The 21,363-nt window shown below is 41.9% G+C and overlaps 1 protein-coding gene across 1 annotated transcript in view; it reads right to left on the reverse strand.

Moving 5' to 3' along the window:
- Positions 1-20,833, reverse strand: part of adamts16 (ADAM metallopeptidase with thrombospondin type 1 motif, 16) — a gene marked incomplete at its 5' end in the record, with an annotated part of 44,117 nt that extends 23,284 nt beyond the window's left edge. Inside the window, 7 exons of the mRNA XM_083679417.1 lie at positions 112-195; positions 1,143-1,345; positions 2,141-2,423; positions 8,483-8,817; positions 10,398-10,503; positions 10,602-10,609; positions 20,767-20,833. Of these exons, the coding sequence (XP_083535543.1) occupies positions 112-195; positions 1,143-1,345; positions 2,141-2,423; positions 8,483-8,817; positions 10,398-10,503; positions 10,602-10,609; positions 20,767-20,833 (1,086 nt within the window). The remainder of the gene's footprint in view (positions 1-111; positions 196-1,142; positions 1,346-2,140; positions 2,424-8,482; positions 8,818-10,397; positions 10,504-10,601; positions 10,610-20,766) is intronic.
- Between the last annotated feature and the right edge of the window lie 530 nt (positions 20,834-21,363).

A 21,363-nucleotide genomic window follows, 5' to 3' on the forward strand; every position in this document is an offset into this window, starting at 1 on the left:
TAAAGCTTTAAAGCCCAATATGTCTTCAGATACTTTATTTATTCTAACCAGTTTCATCAATAACAGCAATAACAGCCTGTGATAACAGCCTAAATATGAAAACACACTTACCTGGTCCTCATCCAGAAGAATAAGGCCCACAATTGCAATATTGATGTTTCCCCCTATAGTTCCATCCTTGAAAAGAGTGGAGACCTTGGGAGGGACACGCAAACATTAGTAATAACAAGAACATGAACATCTCCTTTTGTTCTCTGAAAATACCAAGTTACCATGGCTGCTATCTGTTACAAACAGTCTTTAATCTTGCACATTTGGAAGGGAATGGATAATTTTTGTGACTAGACAATCCTAAAAGCTTTGACTGCAATACAGATTCAATGAGTTCATTAGCCATGTCCATAGAAAGAGGACATATCTGGCAAAAATATCTGTGCTTAATGGATGAGAAACTTAAGCCTTGAGATTCTACAGAGATAACATTCAAATTCTCAGGTGATGCTATCACAGAATGATACAGTACCAACTGCTGTTTCCAATTGCACCTCCACTCATGCAAAGATCTTACATCAATCAAAGCAATGAAGTCGCCTTTGAAACCAGAATCCTGATTTCCCTCTCGGGGATTGTATGAATACCTCAGGTGTCGTTATAACAACCGGTATTCCTTCGGAAAAGGTCATTCTTTCTTTATGTTTAGTCTTCCCCCCTCTGACACATGGATGCAGATAGGGCTGGGGAGCGATCCTGTGGTAAGCTGATCTACACATGTCCCAGCTGGCCACACTAGGGCTTCTCTAAACATGGCTCCAGGACCCCTGGGTGTTGGCAGGGCCTGCTCCATGTAACCTCATCCTATTATGATTACTCCTCTCTTAGAAGGGTGAAATGTTTTGACCTGCGTCTTGTAGTGAACTGTATTTTGAAAAGGAGGGGATTATCTTTGGATTTGCCAGTCACTAAGTAGCAAATGGCATGACGAGATATGCTCGGATCAGCTGAGATGTGGAATGATTTCACCTCCATATTATTTACATTATGGGTTTCCTCTTTCAAAGACATCACCTGAATTCTCATAGACATAAAAACAGTAAAGGGCTTTGTACACTCGACATCTATTGTGACAAAACAATGTCACTCACCATATTGAGTACTGTAAGGACGTATGTAGTGATGTTCTCGTGACCATGGTTCTCCATCATCTTCTTGTCAACAACCACCAAAGTCTCCACATTGAGTTTTTGGTTGGCCTGAGACTTAAACAGAACTGCACGTTTGCTTCTCGGCATGTACTTATACTCATCAGGTAGAATGTAGATGTGTTCTTCTGGAGGCTTGGGCATGTCTGTAGGAGGAACATAGATAGAAATAGAAACAACAAGATCTAACATTCTTTGTCTCATACTAAATATATGATTCAGATAAACACAAATTTCATCTAAGGTCCAACTCTGATATTGAATCAAGATTAGCCTCTGCTGAAAGGAGGACCTTTTCTCTCGTTCCAAATTCACCATGATCAATACAAACCTCAATATACAAAGGCTGAAAGGAAAACCAATACTGCCTTCGACATTGTTTTACTAATCTTCACTTTTTTAAGGTTATCATCAATTTTCACCTCCATCATGTCTTGTGTGATAAGAGTTTAAATGGCAAAGTTTGTTTATATAGGTGGAAAGCAGGTGAGGGCAAAGTGGCTTTTTCTAAAACGTGGCACAGGTGTGCCATATGATGTCGTCACCCCCCCCCACACACACACACAAAGGAAAACATTCCTGTATTTTCACAGGGACAGCTGTGACCTGGGTGTACAGTACCCGTTGTTCCTTTGAAACAACCCATCTCTCTGAGGTCAACTCATAATGTGGTTAACCCTACCTGCTGCCACATGACTGTGTTATGAGACTGCAACTGGTAAACATAATGACCATATAGAGATCTGTGTAATGTTTCTTGTTCTAACTTGTTAACCTTTGAGGTGAACTCAAAAGGAGTGGCCTCTTTTTCTCCTGGGGGAATCTGACACTTTTAGAATAAACATGAAGTCAAAGGGACGGAATAGGTCAAGAACTAGGCCCATTCCTTTGTGACTGTATCAGCCTGACTGTACTAGGACAATGAGAATGCCCTTACATACATTTCTTCCGTCTCCCACAGAAGTGCTGTCTCTGCCTTGTCCCCTGATTGTAGTCATGGTGATGGTGACTGTCATGTTGTTGGGCTTCGTGGTCCTCTGTGACCGTGTTGTCCTCTAGGTCGGTGACTATGTTGTCCTCTGGGTCTCTTTGTGTGTCTGTGGATCTCTTATAGAGGATGTGTGGCTGGTGACTGGAGGGTCCTGTGAAATTCTCTCTCAGAGCCAGGCTGGGTGACAGTGGCTTCAGGAAGTAGTCCGCATCCTGCGTCCGGATCAAACCTGACTAGAGGAAAAACACATGCTTATTAACGCCATAGTGTATGCACTCTCATTACCATCTCACTAGGTATACAAAGAGAAATACAAAAATGAACCTAAGCAATTCCCTGTGAGGAATGCTAAAAATGAGTAGCCATTGTGTTAAAAAATTGGCACATACAGTGTAAGCACTTAAATAAGTCCAAAGCTAGTTTTGCTGGTATATTCGAGACACCTAATATGTGATTGCAGTGATTGCAGTTTTCCCCATTGGACAAAGTCATGAATCTATCATTTTAATATCTCACTGCTCAAATCCAATAGAGTGGTCAATTGTGTCCTTGTTTTAATCTGTCCTGTGGTATGCTGAGGCTGCAACTCAGCAGATGGACCGAGGGCCTTGTGTGCAGGGGCTCTGTATATTACACACAACCCCAAGGCCCTTCAGAGAGCAGGAACCCATAGGCAGTGGGTTCCCAGTCTGGAGTTCCCATGGTTGAACGGAACTGCAGCCAAGAATCAGACCAGGTCACTGCAGGAACTTCTCATTTGGCCACACAATCCATCTTTGTCAGTCATTAGTCAGGATTTGGCTTTTTGGCTTTTTCTAACCTGTCTCCAACCCTGACGAGAGGGGCTGACTAGCTGTTTTTTATGAAACATCTGTTTTGCGGTCCAGTGTCTACTCCTATCGGCCAGAGAGAAAATCTGAGCATGATCATGAGTTTAAATCGATTTAGTCATTGACGTTCAATAAATGGATGATACTTATTGGACTCAGCATGCAGTATGCTGAGTCACACCACTAAAGCCTCAACATTAACAGTCAAACTATGAATGCTCCCTTTACTATACTGTACAAGTCTCAATATGACTGGCAATTAAAAGTAAAGGTTTACTCCATGCTCTATACACCCCCCCACGTCTGTCTTGGCAATCATCAGCCCACACTTTGCTGGAAACCTAACTATCCTTGGCGCAGCGGTGGTCCACATATTTAATTGAGTTAGGCCCTTTCTCCATTGTGAGTGAAGTGTGAGGTCCTCTGTCATAGCCATAACACAGAGCAAGAGCTTGCCAGGGTGGTGTCTGTGTGTGTGTGTGTGTGTGTGTGTGTGTGTGTGTGTGTGTGTGTGTGTGTGTGTGTGTGTGTGTGTGTGTGTGTGTCTGTGTGTGTCTCTTGTCAGACTTGGAGAGCTAGATCGGTGGTGTTTGATGTAGAATTAATGAGCTGCAGTGCTGATTTTCCAGATTTCATCAGCAGTGTAAAGTGCCATTGCCTCAGCCAGCCTATCAGCAGCGGCCCAGGGCACCATGCCATTGGACTAGATTGTGACTGAAATACATTCTTAACATGTAAGCTACTAGAGTCCTGTAACAGATACAGACAGGTAAGTTTCTGTATGTATGTAGGGTACTGTACAGTATATTACAGTGAGAAAGCTCAATCAACAATCTCAAAAAAGGCACGATAAATTAATCATGCTAGTCTATGTTTGGCTTAATAATTTTATTTTATGGTATGGAAAAGGACTGGTTCCATTTCCATAATGTTTTTAATGACATCTCTTAATAGATCATCAAAGGGAACCCAGGCGGCTTAACTGGATGATCCCTTGACATCTTAATGGCTATTGAATGTTACTCAGAATGAATGAACCTACTTATGACATCGGATACATACCATAAACAGATATCTAGATTTACATTCCTCCACATGTCACAAATATATGATCTGCAAAGACTAAACGTACCATATGACTTACTCTTATTGAGGAGTCATAAAGTTGGATCAAACATCATAGAGCAACATTCAATAGGTAACTTAATCCAAGTCCAAGGTCTCCAACTACCTACAGCTACAGTATTGTTGTAACTTGTTTCCTACTGTAAATACCAGACACTGAGTAAGACTTCTCTCCGTGTCAAAGGTCCGCAGAACAGCTGTGCCTCACCCAGATCCAACTCAGTGAACTAAGCCTGAATTGATTCTGAAGGATTGACCAGAAATAAAAGTCCTATTTGTCTCTTGAGACTGGACCCAAAGCTCAACAGGGACAGACACTGCCTGAATCTCCAGCCAATTGTCAGACATAATCCCTGAAATTGCAGCAAGGTTCATTGGTTATTATCATACTCATTTGGGACAACGTGTGCGTGTCCTGTCATTCGTGTGGCAGTCACTCTGCATTATGTAATCAAGATGATTGTCATCATTTCGGTCTGGAACTCGGTTAGGTCAGCGACCTGAACTTCATTCTGTCAACTCCAACATGCCACATATTGATCCCCTGGGGGAGGACAAGCTGTCCAAACCAAGCAAACATTCTGACGTTGGAAGAACATTAGAGGTTGGAACCTCCACCCTCACAGCTGAGCCATTACTGAGGCAAAGGGACGATGGTAGATTCTGACTGGCACCATGATCAACCTAGACACAGAGCTTTGGAAGGAACCATGCACATACAGGCTAACAAAGCAATGGTTGCGCTCTCCCCTACAGTGTTAGAAGGCTATATAAAACTCCTGTCAACACTGGCATGACCTGCTGTATGCTTGTAACACCATAATATTAAAAACACATGCGATCGTACACATATACTTCCTCTTTTCTGCCTTGCTGTCACTTTTCCTCTCAGACAACCAGAACTTTTTCATTGACTTTGTCATCCATCTCTTTAAAGGTGGTGGCTGAAGAGACAGTAGAGATTGACAGGAAGGATGGGAGAGAGAGGAGGGATGACATGCAAGACGCGTTGAGGGTCGGAATCAAACCAGGAACCTTGCGATTATGTGGTATGCACATTAGTGTGCTACGCCACTAAGCACACCAGTGCCCATAAAATAGCCAAGGTGTAACCAGGCAGGGGATATAACCATCGCTGGGACTGTGTCATTTTCTCCAGTTACAACTGAAAAAATAAAGTCAAGTCTCACACGCCACGTTTAAGATTGAAAATAATTAACAGGAATAGAAAATACAAAGCAATTTTGGAGAAGTAGTTCTTTCATGCACACTGAGGAAAACTAGTCCTAAATTACTCTCTAGTGGTCTGGTAAAGTCACTTAGGCATGAAAACAAAAGTCATGCTACTTTAGGAGAGTTCCAACAGAAACTTTTACATGCCATCTGCATTACCAATAACTAGAAAAAGCCGCCCGTTCAGCAATGATGTGATTGAATTTCATACAGCACTATTGTTGCTTTGCACAACAAAGTAGACTGTTTGCTTTAAATGTATGTGTGAGGCACTAAAATTGAAAGCTTAGGTCATACAACTGCTCTTTTAAATATCCAAAGTCATCAAATGACTTGCTGAGTGCTATGAGGTGCAAATAGCAGTCATAAAAAGCGAGTAGACGGGGTGAAACACTACCTGGGTGAGCGTTAACAGCTGGACACCCTGGAGTTGGGCAGATCCAGACATGAAGGACGGAAGACTGGAACAAACAGAACTGTGGAACATCACAAAGATGCACCTGACATATGGGTCCTTTCCAGGCTAGGAGAAATGTGTGCAACCATTAAAGAGTGTTCTTTTTTTATGCTTTGGGGAAATAAAGTACGTCAAACGTTTCAGGCCTTCTCATTATCCTTGGTGATATTTGGTAACCTGGAGAAACAATAACACTGGGGTGCTGTCTGTTTCTGTTGTGTCTTCACTGCTGTCTGGAGGTCTTTCCACTGAATATCCCTTACTATGATGAGTCACTGTATAAATGAGTAAGATTTGAATAGAACCTGTAGTTGAAAACAGTCATCCTGAGAGTGAAACGTGGCTGAATTATGGCATTTTCCAAATAACAAGATTGTGATACATTAAGTTACTAAACTAGAAGCACGTAATTCATTATCTCCATAAATCACTTTGAATGATGAGTCTTTCTTCCCTCTTGGTGATATACAATTTCATGAAAAGTATTAATGATCATATCATTGAGTCTGGACTTTTATTGTGAAATAGTACGGTAGAAAACCTCTGGGACCACACTGCATGTTTATCAAAGCTTTATTACATCAATCAAGTATGGCATATCACATATTGCTGGAAATCCTAGGAAAGGGTGGAGCCAGTGTACTGGTTTCTACTACTAGCCCTGGAGCAAAGAACACTCATTTTACAAGAGGAAAAAACATAACTTACAAGTGATTTGTGGGGAGCCATATTTCATTTAACTTTGGTTCAAATGAAAGGTGCACATTAGAGGTGTGAGTAAAATGAGATATGAGACAAACACATGTTGATAAGCAAGCAGCCAGTGGCTAAAACCAATCCAAACTCCATATTGTAGTGATCTGCAATGGAATAGGCAACTCGTTTTTACTTAAATAAATAATTAAAGCTGTTCCATCCTTGTGTGCAATCTGCTTCTATGTAATGTTGACTCACAGCGATTTAGTTGCTTTGAAGACAACCTAATCCGAGGTGACTTATTCCATACTGAGGACAGTGCTGGTAGATGGCAGATTTACCACCTCCTCCTAAAGTTCATGGGTTACATCACTTACAAGTAGCTCATTGTTACCGTGGGCGCCGGCTGACATATACCCCAGTAGGATGGCCAAGCTCCAACCCCTACGCCATGGCACTCTACTCAACCCAAACTGGCATTCCCTATAAAAGTCAACTACAGGGGGTTATTATAGGGTTTAATGTCGACACACAGAAGGAACTGCTTTACGATCTTCACCCGCATTTGTGTCACCGTGTCTGCAGTGTTTCAAGCCTTTGGCAGATGAACTGTGGAGTCAATGGCTTGCTCTTTATTCCATGAACTTCTAACTTGTAACGTTTTACAGCAAACTCCCTACTGTCTTCAAAGCAAGGCTAACCATAATCTGTACTGCCAGCGTTTGAGCATTCAAAGTGAATTTATACATAGGATTTACAACATGGCACTCCTCACTACGGTCTTGGCCCTTCTGAAGTCCCCAGTAACAATGACTCTCTATGGCTGTCATCCTAACAACCTTCAGTTGGGACAATGCGATAGACTGCTGTCCAGAAATTAACCCTGCCAAACACACGTTTGATGATTTTTTACATTTACAATTTGCATTTACTTTTTACAATTACATTCACAGGCACAACAACTTAAATCAATATGGATTATTGTTGTTCAATGTAGATAGATTAGGTTCTCACATCGATGCTAGCTATTGATCCTATTTCCTTTGGTAAATATTTACCTGTCCCTGGCCAAATAGGATCCTAGGCCAAAGATCAAGGTTTCCTTTGAGTTGTCATGTAATGCTCAACAATCTTTTTGAAGTCCTGGATAGCTTGTCTACCAACTATGAACACAACCGTTGGTAACAGAGTCACTCTACAAGCTGCATCTACATCTAGGTGTGGAGACATCTACTACATTACTCTCAACATGTATGGCTAGATGGATTGAACGTCAAGCTGGATGAAAATGAAGTATCAAATCACAAATATTTCATATTGTAGAAAAGTGCAGATTTATTATTAATTATTCTGTCAACCTTGCTTAGAAATTTGCTTTACTGAAGTCTATTCTGAATTCTGAATTCTGAATTCTGATGGGACTGAGACCCAGGCCACAGCAGCATCCCTGGAGATCTGACATTCTCTACACACTGAACATTCTCACAGACAGCAGCTATGGAATATGGAAAAACAAACAAACATGGGAAATCTGTACAGTACACCACATACTGTATGCTTAAGAACTGACTACTGTACTGTGTGTTCACATACCACTACACTTGCTGAGGGGAAACAAAGTCTGTTAATGTGATCCTTTCATGTTTCTGTCCAGACCTCTCGAGGAGACTTTATCCATACTTGACAGTTAGAGTGTTTGGGTGGAGATGCCATACTCAGCTCAGACCTGAGTGTACTTAATGTCATTCTTCCAGAACGTGCTTTCTTCCAAGAGAGGTTTTTAGTGTCAGCCTTGCAATAGCATTAAACATACTAAAGGGTTTCCCTAATCCTATGGCCCCCAGGGGCCAACCCAACGCAGCAACCGTTACCTGCCAACATAGCAACATGTCTACTCTGCTAGTTATGTTTATTGATGTATGAAACACATGCTTGTGGCACGTTTACTCACCATCCCTGTGCATGTGGAGAGCGCAACTGAGGAGTTGACCCTTGACCTCAGTGACCCCTGGTAAAAGCAGAAGTCCTCCTGTTGATAGGGCTGGAGGCTTTTAGTGCCGTTCTTTCTCAGGACTTGGACTGTGAAGCCAGGTGCGATCAGTCTCTGTGAGGTCTGCAGCTCCAAATGAAAGTCTTGCCCCAAGCCATGTAGCCTGAAGTGGATAAATCCACTCCCACTCAGGCTACTGGCAGCCACAGACCGTCTCCTGCGGTGGTGGTGGGCCACCTCGTGAGACACGTACTGCCCTTGGTGATCCACCTCATACGGGGCCACGATCTCAAACTCTGCAGGACCAGGACAAACACATTCATGACAAACATTTATTCAACCTTCAGTGATCAATGCAATTCACTATGATGAAGTCCAAAAAAGCCCAAAAAGTTTAATAATGACTACATACAAAATTGTGTGTTCTACTGTACATTTAGGTTAGGTTACTAGGTTAGTACTGTTAAGTGAGAAAGATGATGTATAACCTACAATGCATCTGATTGAGGGATGGACGGGAAACAGCTGTATTGGGAGGGAATAATGTCTGACCTGGATTTTATTACAGTGCAGGCTGTATAACTGCACACAATAAAGGCAAAGGGTGGTGGGTCACGGGGCCAAAAAGTCAGACCAGTTAAATGTCTGTGTTGCAAAGGCATGCTTTGATTTCTGCCTGAGGTTAACCATGCACTGGTCGGTTGGTGTGACTCATTCTATTTAACTAATTTACACCATGGAAATATTCCACAACCAACAATGCCTTGTAGACTCATGCTATCTATCTAAAGTAAGACTCAAAGAAGAATTAAAACCATATCAAGTGATACTGTATGCATTAGGCACTTTTTAAACTGGCATGATAGCATGGGAACCTTTTGAGGAATACCTGGACATGCCTGGCACCAACCTTTTAAATATGTATCTGTTTTGTATTAAGTGCATTGTGCAAATAAGCCTATGACTCTGTAGGCACTTTTGGTAGGTGAGAAAGTGTACAGTAATTCAAACAAAATGAAACATTTTCATTATCATATCAGGAACAATATAAAGTGAACTGGCATAAGTGCTTAATAAGTGCTCAGATTAAATGATTGCCAGATAACAATGTCACCATGCAGGCACTAGGAGTTAAGTCACTGGGGTGCACTGCACAGAAATAACAATGTTGAGTGTACTGGACAGTGAGTAAACAACAAGCCCCCATCTCAATTACTCTGTCCTGCTTTGGAGAGCTCAAAATAAGTATCTTTAGCATAAGCACTGGCATTTATGTCTGGTGAGAAACAGAAGGGAGGCAGTGTTGAAGCAAGGAAGACACACACACCACACACGCACTGCCTGAGTGACAAACCAGCTGTTCTGAACCATGCCTGATAATGTACAAACTGTCAGAGCGGACTAAGACCATCACTCCGAACCGTTGCGGGGCATGGATGATGGATTGTAGCCCCTTTTGTTAGTTTAAATGTGAGTCCTGGGTCCCAGGATGAGCTTGTTGTCTCTATCGCTGAGGGTGGTTCACTCAGTCTATGCATGTGCACTTACACTGGGGCAAGGGAGATGGAAACGTATTATCTGATTATTCTGAGGTACTGTAGGCAACAGTACGATGTATGCCACTGCGCTAAACCTCCGCTCCACTGTCACTGGCTGCGTGAGGTGTAGAGCCCCCTCTAGCGGAGAAAAAGTAATGAGCCTACTTATTGTAGATGAAAAAGTATTTCTGGCACTGGTAGCACAATAATAATACCATATCACTGATTGTGAATATAAATTTACATTTAAGTTAAATTAAACAAAACACCACCATATTAACCAACACAATTAATTTAATTTGGCCTAATAACAATAATTGCACGACTATTATCATTACCTGTATTTTGAGGCAATTTGAGGGACCTCAGCAATGTTGATGCATCATTCTGGCTCCCATTGGCAGCCAGCACAGACTCAGACAGAGTAGAGCTTAGCTGAATGCTCTATAAAACACAAAAGGCAATAAAACATAATATTTGGACTGTGAATTCTCATGCATCATTACTTTTAACAAAAGGCATGAGAAATAAATGCCACTTACCTTGTGAACTAGCAGAAGAAAGAAAATATGAAAAAAGATAAATGATGTTGTCCAATTTCTCCACTTTGCATAAAGCCACAAGAGAGCCATGTCTCCTGCAGACTTTTGCTCAATATCTGGTCTAAGCAGTTGCAACAGTCCAGTAAACTTTCCACGGTAATTCAAGGAAACTTCTCCAAATGCACACTTGGCAGGGATGAATGAAACATCAGGAGGGGGTTGCAGGTAGTCTCTCAATGACTTTCATGGATACAATCTGGCATCACTGAAGCGGGCAGCCCTGCAACATTGCAAACCCGTCATTTCAGGGCGGTGTTACAGGGGTGAGAGGATAGCATTCAATTCTTTCCCAGGACATTTTTTGTCAGATGTCGTTTCCAGACTTTTTTCTCCTTGCCCCCTGCGGAGACGCGCCCATGCCAATTTGGTTTTCTCAATCTGAAACTGTGTATGTAATCCTCAATTCCTCATATTTATGTCTTGTTGAAAATGTAATCCCTCTGCTGATAGAACAGTCATCTGTGAGGTGACTCCGGCTGCTATCCCCTGTGGACCCCACCTCAGCAAGTGACTGGAGGGACTGCTCAAGACGGCGGCATTCTACATGCAGCGCGCTGTTCAACCAATCAAATTTGACACCTGTGCCGGGACACTGTAGGGGGCGCGTGAGGTGTCTCTCTGCACTTACGACTACTAGCATTCACTACCTCGCTTGAATGTTTTACCTTACTTTTTCTTTTTTGGGCTTTTACTTATAGGAGTCGTAATGGTGTGTGGGTTTACCTCAAATGTATTCTGTCCGTTTGAACGACTTTGAAGACTTAAAACAGGCATTGATTTAGGAAATCCTTTTACTGCGTTTAATTGCTATTTTATATATTCATCATCACACTAGTTTATGACAAGAACATTGAGTGCCTCTGTGTGGGAACAGATGCTGTTGCAACTCAACAATTCAATTATTAAACTGACTCCCTCTGGTGGTTAAGCTTCCATATGGGTGCAGAAAAAAACCAGTTGTGAAGCAGTAGTGATAAAAGGTGTTAAAATCTCAGTGGGCACATGTTTCCTTTACTTGAATCTGTGTATGAAGCACATCTAGGTTGGTGCCTACTAACACATTTACAAATATGTGTGTGTTACAAAGCTGCAAATAATAATTTGATGGAAATGGTTATGGCTGTGGGAGTTTAGGACAAGAGCCCCCATTTCACATTATGGAGTATTTATCATCCTAAAAGCAAACCAGATGACTCTTCAGGAGAGATGTGTGATGGTTAGCAGGATGAGCTTTTGGCATGACAGCTAATGTTCCACACTGACAAGAATTTGGCTCAGACTCAATCTCTTCGGAAGTGAAGCTTACTGAGCTTTATTGTAACTCTACACACTATATTGAGATGTTTGAATAAGAATAATATCAATTTGAATAAGACGGAATCAATGAATGACAAAGATGATTCCAAATCCTGCCACAGACATATTTGCTCAGTTTTTAACATGGTCAAGCAACAACTTAAAAGACAGTCTGCTTAGTACCATTTTTGTCATGGTACATATTTAACAAGATTCCGTTATGGAATGCTCTTAGTATTACTATTGTTTATGCTTAGTTCACATATACCATCTTTTATCATACACACGTTGAGACCCTTTGAGAGTTTTCCTGTTTATCTATAACAACATGTACATGAACATGCATTGTACAACTGGAAGAAAGGTATAGGTATCAAAACCTGGAGAACATCCAAATATCTGGTCTTGCTTGCCGATACTTTTTTTTTTTTCTTTCTTTCTGATAAACTTTGTTATGAAGAGAATTCCTGCCATCTGCTCTGAATCATGGGATAGCTTCACTGTGTCAGCTGTTGGAGTTATTGCTCCCTTCCAACACCACCCTGTCTGACTCACAGACTGTAGATTATCACAGCCTGCACAAAAAGATGCCACAAGGAAACAGTCATGTTGCTGATAAAATTTTTACAGGTACTTTGTACTAGAGACATTTGTTGTTTTTCACGATCAATAGTCAAGAGATCCTCTGAGTTAGCAGTCATGTGCAAATGATTATCATGTGAGGAATGGAGTTCAACACAATTAGGCTACACCCAATAAACCAAAGAAACATTGACTCATTTACTAATATTTTGCCAACAGATTAGCGATGTACTCTTTGGATTTCCAGTCATCAAATAACTAATGTTAAAAGTTTCTTGAGCCAGTGTGGTACAAGCCAACTCTGCCTTGAATGGAGGCAATTGACAATATAAAGTGAGTCCACCTTTGACCCTCTGAGCTCCTGCCTGTCTGTCCAGTCTAATGGTCTTGCTCAGGGATCCCATCATCTGTGTTTGTGTTACATTCTATTAGAGCAGAGTGGAAAAGAGCCCGCAGACACACACACACACACACACACACACACACACACACACACACACACACACACACACACACACACACGCACACACACGCCCACACACACACCTAGACCACTAGCTGTAATCATAGACAGAACACAAATAAAGCATAGAGTGGAAAAGTTTAGTTTAGCTTCCTCACCTAGGAACAAAACTAACAATTTTGTCTCCAGTGGTTTAGAAACCCAGTGCACTAATCCAAAGTCATCGTTGGTGACAGTATTTTCTGCACAGTTTGCAAAGTCATCAGGATCAGCATGGCAGTATAGTGTAGAGAAGTTTTAATTTAGGTTTTTCATCTAGGCACAAAACTAACAATTTAGTCTCCTGTGGTTTAGAAATCCAGTGCACTAATCCAAAGCCATGCTTGGGGACTGTATTTTCTGCACAGTTTGCAAAGTCATCAGGATGGTAAGGCCTCTGGAAGCAGGTGAGCATGGAGCCAAGTCTAACAGATTGTGAATACCTTCTTTATGATTCAAGGAACAAACATACAGTACTAGTCCGCATAAACTGCTAGTGTATTCAGTTTGAAGGCATACTTTTACCCTCAGATATCTGCACAGTGTCAGTTAATCTTAACACCATTATTATATTTGTGATGAATCATGAATCATTCTAATCACGAGTGCCTTTTCAGTTCAAAATCCCCTTAGAGCAGCATATCTGTGAAGGTTTCAAATGCTCAATTACTTATGAGTTCACTTAGAAGTAATTTAATTTCCTTGATCCCATTCATCCGCAAGTTATAATACACGGCAAACCCTTGATGAACCGTCATTCATCCATACAGTATATCATTGCAGACAGATGAAAATCAAGATGTTTGGAGGAAAATTTTAAACTCAAAACATGAGAATTCTCTAAAACCCTAACCCTTTGCTGTAGATATTCAGAGTAGCCACCATGTTTGCATCTTTCAACCTCCAAGTTGAAAGTTTCCTGTATGGGTCCGAGTGGCTGTGTCAGACGCGGACACCTCGGCACAATTAGGCTCCTGTGAGAGAGTCTGGAGGGTTTTCACTCAGTGGTCCAGTTTAATTAGCTGTCTGAGAATGTCAGGTCGGATAGACTTCTCTATGGCACCCAGCCACCAGAGCCACACTGACCTCAGCTGTAAAATTCCTCTCGGAATATCACAGAGGGGAGGCTGATGGGAACTGACAGGGAGCAAGACTGGAGAGGTGCAGCGGGGTGAGAGCGGGGAGGGGGGAGGAAAAGGGGGCAGTTTGGTTATCATATGCAAGTCTGCTACGTTGCTACAGTGCATTAGACAGCCCTGAAAGACAGATAAGCAAGGAAGGGGATACCATCTATTATATACACTTTACATTAGTTAAGGTAAACATATAGATATGTTGATTTATTGAAACAGTAAAACAGTGTTGCCTTTAGCACCTCCAAGTGTGGAGTAGACTCAGCCAGATATGCCCACTATGACACAAGAATGACTCACCACCTGATTTACTGTATTGTGACAATCAGCTTTGTTATTTTACTTGTTGTGTTTCAGTAATATCTGCAATCAGTCAATATGTACTGCAGATGATTCCCTTCCTCAGGAGTTGCAACTGACAACATGTTTCCTTCCATAACACAGATTATGCTTTACTACACGTTGAAGCCTAATGGTGTATGTCATTATTTCTCATTGAAAGTGAATCTAATGAAGATACTGTAAGATGTATGGGACTGAAAACCCTTCATACATGTTTCAATAAGTTGATTCCCCTATACAGTATAACTCCTTTGTATAAGTGTTGATTCCCCCATAGAGTATATCTCCTTTATATTTACCTTTACTGTATCAATACAGCTTAGTCCCATTGGGATCCCTTTTACAAGGCAGCCCTGGCCACATGTTGAATGTAGGATGAAAAATTGCACTAATTATTTGATGTCAAGCCTCTGGGATCAATGGAGCAGAAGGAGCATTTGCAGGAGGTGAAACAAAAAAAGTAAATATGATGTGGCCAGTCTTATGACACTTGGCAGGGGTAAAACTCATGAAAGTTCATCACCTTCATATTGTGTACACATCCCTGTTAGAATAACTCCCTTCATCTTTCTTAGAAAAATGAGTTATCTTCACCCCTTTTATCGGTTTAACTGAGGGGGAGAACTGATTAAGCCCCTGCCATTAAAGGCCCCCATTTCTCCGTAGCTGGCCATAACATGGACCTATAGTATCATATACAATACATCTGCTGTACAAAACTAAATTGCTTATGTTGGCTAGCTTGGAGGAATTACTGATTGAAGACTACTAGAAGAATTGCTCTGTGGTTCTAGCTAACTGTTAAAAATGCAACAAGAAAACAACAACACTTTTCCTGAAACACTCTTTATTCAGATGTTGTATTCTGAGGATGCAGGTCATTTGCTAGATATACTTACCTGCAAGTTGAAAAGTGCTCCTACAGTAGTTTGAGAAAATCTAATATAAGGAAACCTTAAAAAACCTAAAACCTTCATGCACCATACCTTCAATGATAATGTAATGTAATTAATGTATTATGCATGGTAAGCAAATTGTGCCTATAAAGCATCACAATGTTCAGTTATCCCAACATTGATCTTGGTTCAAAGATAAAGGACAATTAGGGCAACTGCAAAAGTCTTAGGTGTCCAGTCTTACCTTAATAGCTCCCTTTCACAACGCTCCTTCCACAGGAAAAAGGTTTCTCTCTCAACATTCGCAATTTGCATCTTGCAAATCAATGGCGGCTAAAACATGTGGGTGCTGAAGTCTGGCCAAGATTTGCTGACCCATATATCCCACCAACCAGTGAAGCCTTCTCAGGGCCGGGGCCAGCCGGCTGCAGAGAAGAACCCACTTCATTATTAGTCTCAGCTCAGCACTGCTCTCTGCATTTCCTCTGGATGAACCAAGGCACAGAGGAGGCATGGAAACTGCCCAGACCACCCTGGCACTAGCAGGACATAGACAGGCTCTGACCTGAGCCTTCCATGCAGACCACCCCCAACCTGGCCTGAAAGGTGCGCTATTCAGGGGGGCTCAAAAGGAAAGCTAAATACAGTATGCTTTGAGTATAATATAATGGCAGGGGTGCAAGCTACTTTATACTTTCAGTATTCTACTGAAGCAAATACTGAACTGTCGTATACAGATACACATGCTGTACTATATGTGTTATTTTCTGTCTTAAGCAAGTATATATACAGTATACTTTAATACTCAATGTGAGCCTAAAACGGAATACAGACATACAATTGGTGTTTGTCTAAAAATATGTCATTGGATAGGCTTGGCTAGAAGTTCCAAACAAGGATTTAATGTGGCAGTCAGGTGTATGAACTTCAGAGAAGAAAAATCCTATAAAACCGCAGTTCATCATGTTGGATTCTTCTTTGAGAGCCATTGTGCGTTATTGTACCTTTACTGACAGGACCTCCAACATTGAATACTCAATCACGTGATTAGGCTACCACACAGAAAGTGAGACATTGACTGTACAGGAGATGAGGCATGTGGTCAGTGTCTCCTCTCCTCTGACACATCTCAAACCCCCCCGTGAGAAGCAATGGTTGAGCTATCCCATGGCCCCAGTGAACTGGTGGTGGTAGATCAGTGGCTTGGCCCCTATCTGCCCCAGCCGAGGCTCCTGAGGCTCATTCCAACCTTGTTTGAACTTTATGCCCCGTGTCCCAGTCACAGTGGCTCTCATGTTAGCTGTCCCAGACATCCGACGTCCTGCGCTACTGTTTCAGCTCCGGGCTCCCAGCTCGGCGTCCGTCACGCTTCCCTTTCTCATTTAGCGGCGGTTAATTTCACAAAGTGCAGACAAGCTGAATAGCATTACGCTAATAGCCGTTTAATCCATCGGCAAAGGTTCTGGGTTTACACTAATATATCAGTGCCCAAGTGGTAGAAAAAACTCAAGATGAAAAAGGTGACATCATGTCATGAAAGCAACTTATGGAGTACGGAGATCAAGATAATGTTTTGTTCTGGAGACACAGCAGCCTGGTCCAAGATTGCTGATCTGTCACTTAATGGCAGGTGCTATAGGGATACAGTTTAATACGTGGTACATCTCTGTCCTATCATACTGCAGTTGCACACAGAAAAATGACTCTTTCATCTCTGTGAACTTACAGGTGGCTTACACATGTAGAATAGTCTACGGTGGAATTCAATACTCCAAAGTTTATAGTTTGACTTATGTCAAGGAATGTCTGTAGGCTATGTCCCGCCAGGGACACACTTATGGGCGGGGGTAAGGGGGGCGCAGGGCCCTTGCAGATGGATTGTGTATTAAATTAAATCCTGAATAAATTATTTGATTGCTTCGGTATGTATAAAGGAATTTGTGAAATTAATGTCAATAATCAAGAACATAAGAGGGGATGTGTGCTTTGTGTCTGTGGAGGTAGTCCTGCAAGTTTTTTTTGTTTATTAGAAAAGGAGGTTCAAAGTCACCAGAATGATCGGTATGGGTGATAATTTGCTCCCTGTGAAAAAAAAAAGAGAGATTGCTTTGCAGAGACACTGACCTCAACATCCCATCCATAGGCCTATTGCTTGAGCTTGAGCTAACAAATAGAGCAGAGGGGACTGCCTTCCCCTCCTAGGTTTTAGGCTTTGTTCTCTTGAACCTTGTCCACTTTGTGCATGTGCAGTGTACCTTTACTTTCGTGTGACAACAGGAGACAAGAAAGACAAACATACCTACTTCCCAGCACCACATTCATCACCAACAACAAACCACACAAATCACTCATCATTTCAGGTCACCTCCCCTGTCTATATTTGTGCTCATCACAAGCAGAATAGGTGCCTGATCAAAACAGCAGTTAAGCTTTGTTTTTCTAAAGGTTTAGGGATGCTGAAATGTGAGTTGACAGTGGCTATCATTGTCCCCTTGAATGGGTTTTTTCAGTGACCCTAAAATAGCCTGCATGTTCATTAGGACATGACAAACAACAAACACCTTGGAGTGCCATTTAGGGAGGAACAGCTCAATGGTCCAAATTAGTAACATAAAGAGGAAAGAAACAGGAAATAGATCAGTGGTTGCTAAACACAATTTGCCCAATTTCACAGGTTTACTCGATGATTATCAAATGAGTTAAAGACTGTTTGCAACAGTCAAATATCCCCCAATCAACCATACAACATGGTACAGCCCTTGTCCACCATGTGCATCCTCTGTGTGTTAGGCTTTTCCTACATGGTACACAGTATGTCATAAAAATATGTGATACTATAATGCTTCTCAAAGGTAAGAAAAGTTACTTTAGTAATGATTTGACTGGTATTTGTTAGACACAATGCTACATTGCTAGTATTTGTATCATGACACATCAGAATACTGACGAATGACCATGAATTCTTTAAACCTGTTAAATTTGACTTAGTTTACTTAGTAAATTGTGTGATCTAGTTCTAGTTCAACTGTGGTCCTCATAATTATAACCATCTTATTAAGGGTGCTTGATGCCAATTATAGGCTTGTGTACGTGCAGTGAGCCACTATTCTAGCTTTTAGTAGGCAGATACTGTTTTACTGCAAGATAAATTAATGTGGTATTAGCTCTTGTCCATGTGCTGGTCAGACCTATATCAACAACAAAAGACTTCCCAGATGCAGTATGACAGAATCCTTGAAAATGGTTGATTCATTGATGTTGCATCATGCATACCGTTGAATACATTTCTTGCTCAACAAAGTGATATACTTATCTCATTCATAAATTCCCCCTATTATCACTTTTTAATGAACGCCCCTCTCTTTGAATGCAGTATGCCCTTTGACCTCACAGAGCGGGGAGTTTACATATGTCTACCTTCATAAAAACAACATTCTTGCTTTTAGTCTGGGAGAATGCATAATTTGCTGACATCATACCTCATGAAAGCATAGCACTTTGAACTTGTTGTCTGTTATGCTTCCAGACATGAAAGGCTATACGTGGCCCCATTCTCTGAATGTGTTCCACACACCACAGGATTATTAGACATGTTTGTAATGGACAACACCCCATGTAGAAGCAGGGTTGTCCAGAGGTTTGCATTGTTGAGAGAAATGCTAAGAATGAGTAAGTGTTTATTCCATCCCATGACAATTAGAAGTAGGTGCCTCCCTAATTCATATTCAAGCATCTGACAGGGATATATTATCTTTGATTAGAGCATTTGATTATTGTTTTAGTTTGCATTTATTGATTGATAGACCATTTTCTTTGATGATTTGAGTTCCTGTTACCAACATGGAAGAAAGAAGTGTGAAAAGATTTATTACAGTTGCGCTCCAGTCCAGTGTACTTGAACCTCACATTATCCTAGTAGACAGGAGTTCAAACACATGGTCAGTTGAGTTTTGGAGTGCAGGGAGCCGTAGTGACACCTCATCTCTTTCATCTTCAAATGAACAAATTGATTCTGATGGTGGTGCCCCAATAAAGGCTGAAGAGGTTTGAAGAGATGTGGTGACTGACCTGCCCACTGTGCACCACCAGCACCCCCTCCCCCCAACCCCCCTTCCCCTCTCTTCTAGTCTGCCTTCAGGCCTGTGGGATTCTCCCTCTGTCTGGTGGCACACCACAGATACAGTAGCTTGGTGGGTTATCACACAAGGCCTGCCAATGTGAAAGGCCTTGTGCATTCTTGTGTGGGCAGTCCCCAAGTCGTTGTTGTCACACTGTCTAAATAGCTGAGGCAACTAAAACCCCATTATCTAAAATGGCAGACCATTAGTCTTTTGGCATTAAGTCCCCCGGTGGAGTTCCCAGACAAAAGAGTCTGCAGATTCAGCAACGAGAGAAGGGGAGAAAAATGAGACCTTTAACATTGCGGAAAAAAGCTGATAACAATTCCACTCTGTGTTGGGTTCCATGACAAATTTGCCAATGATGAAATCCTCCTCTGAAACATAGATTCAGTTCTGATTCTGGGTTGAAACTCTGCCCTGTTACAATAGCCACCAATAATAAGCTGTCGTCAGTGTCTCCAATATGAAAGGAGATTTTCTTCCAGCCACATGAATTATTGTAATGCTGGGACTTCTTATGGGTTATGGTTACAGATATCTCCCTCAGATTTTCCAAGGGATCTTTGCATTGCTTTTCCCTGTTCGCATTGTGCATTAATTATCAGATCGTGCTGAATGGAGGATATGAAGTCACAATCATCCCCATTGTGAACTGTTCACATACTGTACATCCATTTACTTCCATAGCCAATCAAAAGCATCTGGAATTTGATGAGAGAGGGAATACATTTTCACACCAAACAAAGTGCACAGCACAACAAAAACAAACTATTTCCCCCAGATTATTTTGTGAGGCTTTAAAAGATGTGTAGATGTTTTCAATCTAAAACCGCATCATATACAATATGACCCAGAACAAGTCCAAGAGTCAGCACAAGGAGAGAGGCGTAGTAAGGGAACTGTCTGCCTGTCAAAATGTTTGTTCAGCAAAGTAACTTGGAGGTTTGCTGCTCGTGTCTGGCCATGACAACTGCTAGACTGCATTTTAATCCCTCACATATGATATGGGCTCCCAGTGCAGCAGCTGTGGTGACTAGTATTGCAGATAAGTTCCTTCCTGGATGGATCAGATGTTTGCCTGGGATGCATACGGAGCTCAGAGGGTATGCCATGCGTCAGGGTCCATGAGGAGCGGGTGGGCACGGCACATTAGTTCCCCCACCCTGCCTCTCCTCCATCCAGAGCCATAGACGCCTCAAAACTGCTGCCCCCTGTGCCAGGTTTACGAAATACCCTCTGACTTCATCTCCGGCACAAAGGCTGGCATTGTCAGGGCACAGGCTCCAGTGTGACCAGCCATGCTTAAGATGGTTACCGTGAGAGAGGGGGGCGTGGTAGGGTTTGGGGCTCTCCAGGGAAGACTAATTAATGATACTCAGTCAGAATGAGAGTGAGGTTCCTTCCCAACTCCATGGCATTCAGAACATCTCCTCAATCACTGGGGTATTGTTTCCAGACACACCCTCGTACTGAAAAGGAGATTTTACACATCATTAGGAACAGGATTGAAAGCATCATTAGGGCACACTGATTGCATCGAGTGACTGGAGTATGTTTTACCTTGGTGGAACCAAGCACCCTCCCTAAAGGCCACACTGATCTTTTTGTCCTCATCATCTCATACTGCACACACAAGAAACTCCACTCCCCCACCTACTCTATAGATTAACCAGACAGGCTTAAGGGGAAAATGTTATGTTGATTTCTTTCTGAAATTAACTATATGTAACCTTATCTAATAGCTGGAATCCTTCACGTGCCTATCAGAGGGTGCATTTAAATCATCATAATTAGGAGTTTTATTTAGGGCCAGGGCCAACTGGGTGATAG

This window comes from Argentina silus (assembly GCF_951799395.1).
Source record: "Argentina silus genome assembly, chromosome: 10".
In the NCBI taxonomy this organism is placed as follows: domain Eukaryota; kingdom Metazoa; phylum Chordata; class Actinopteri; order Argentiniformes; family Argentinidae; genus Argentina; species Argentina silus.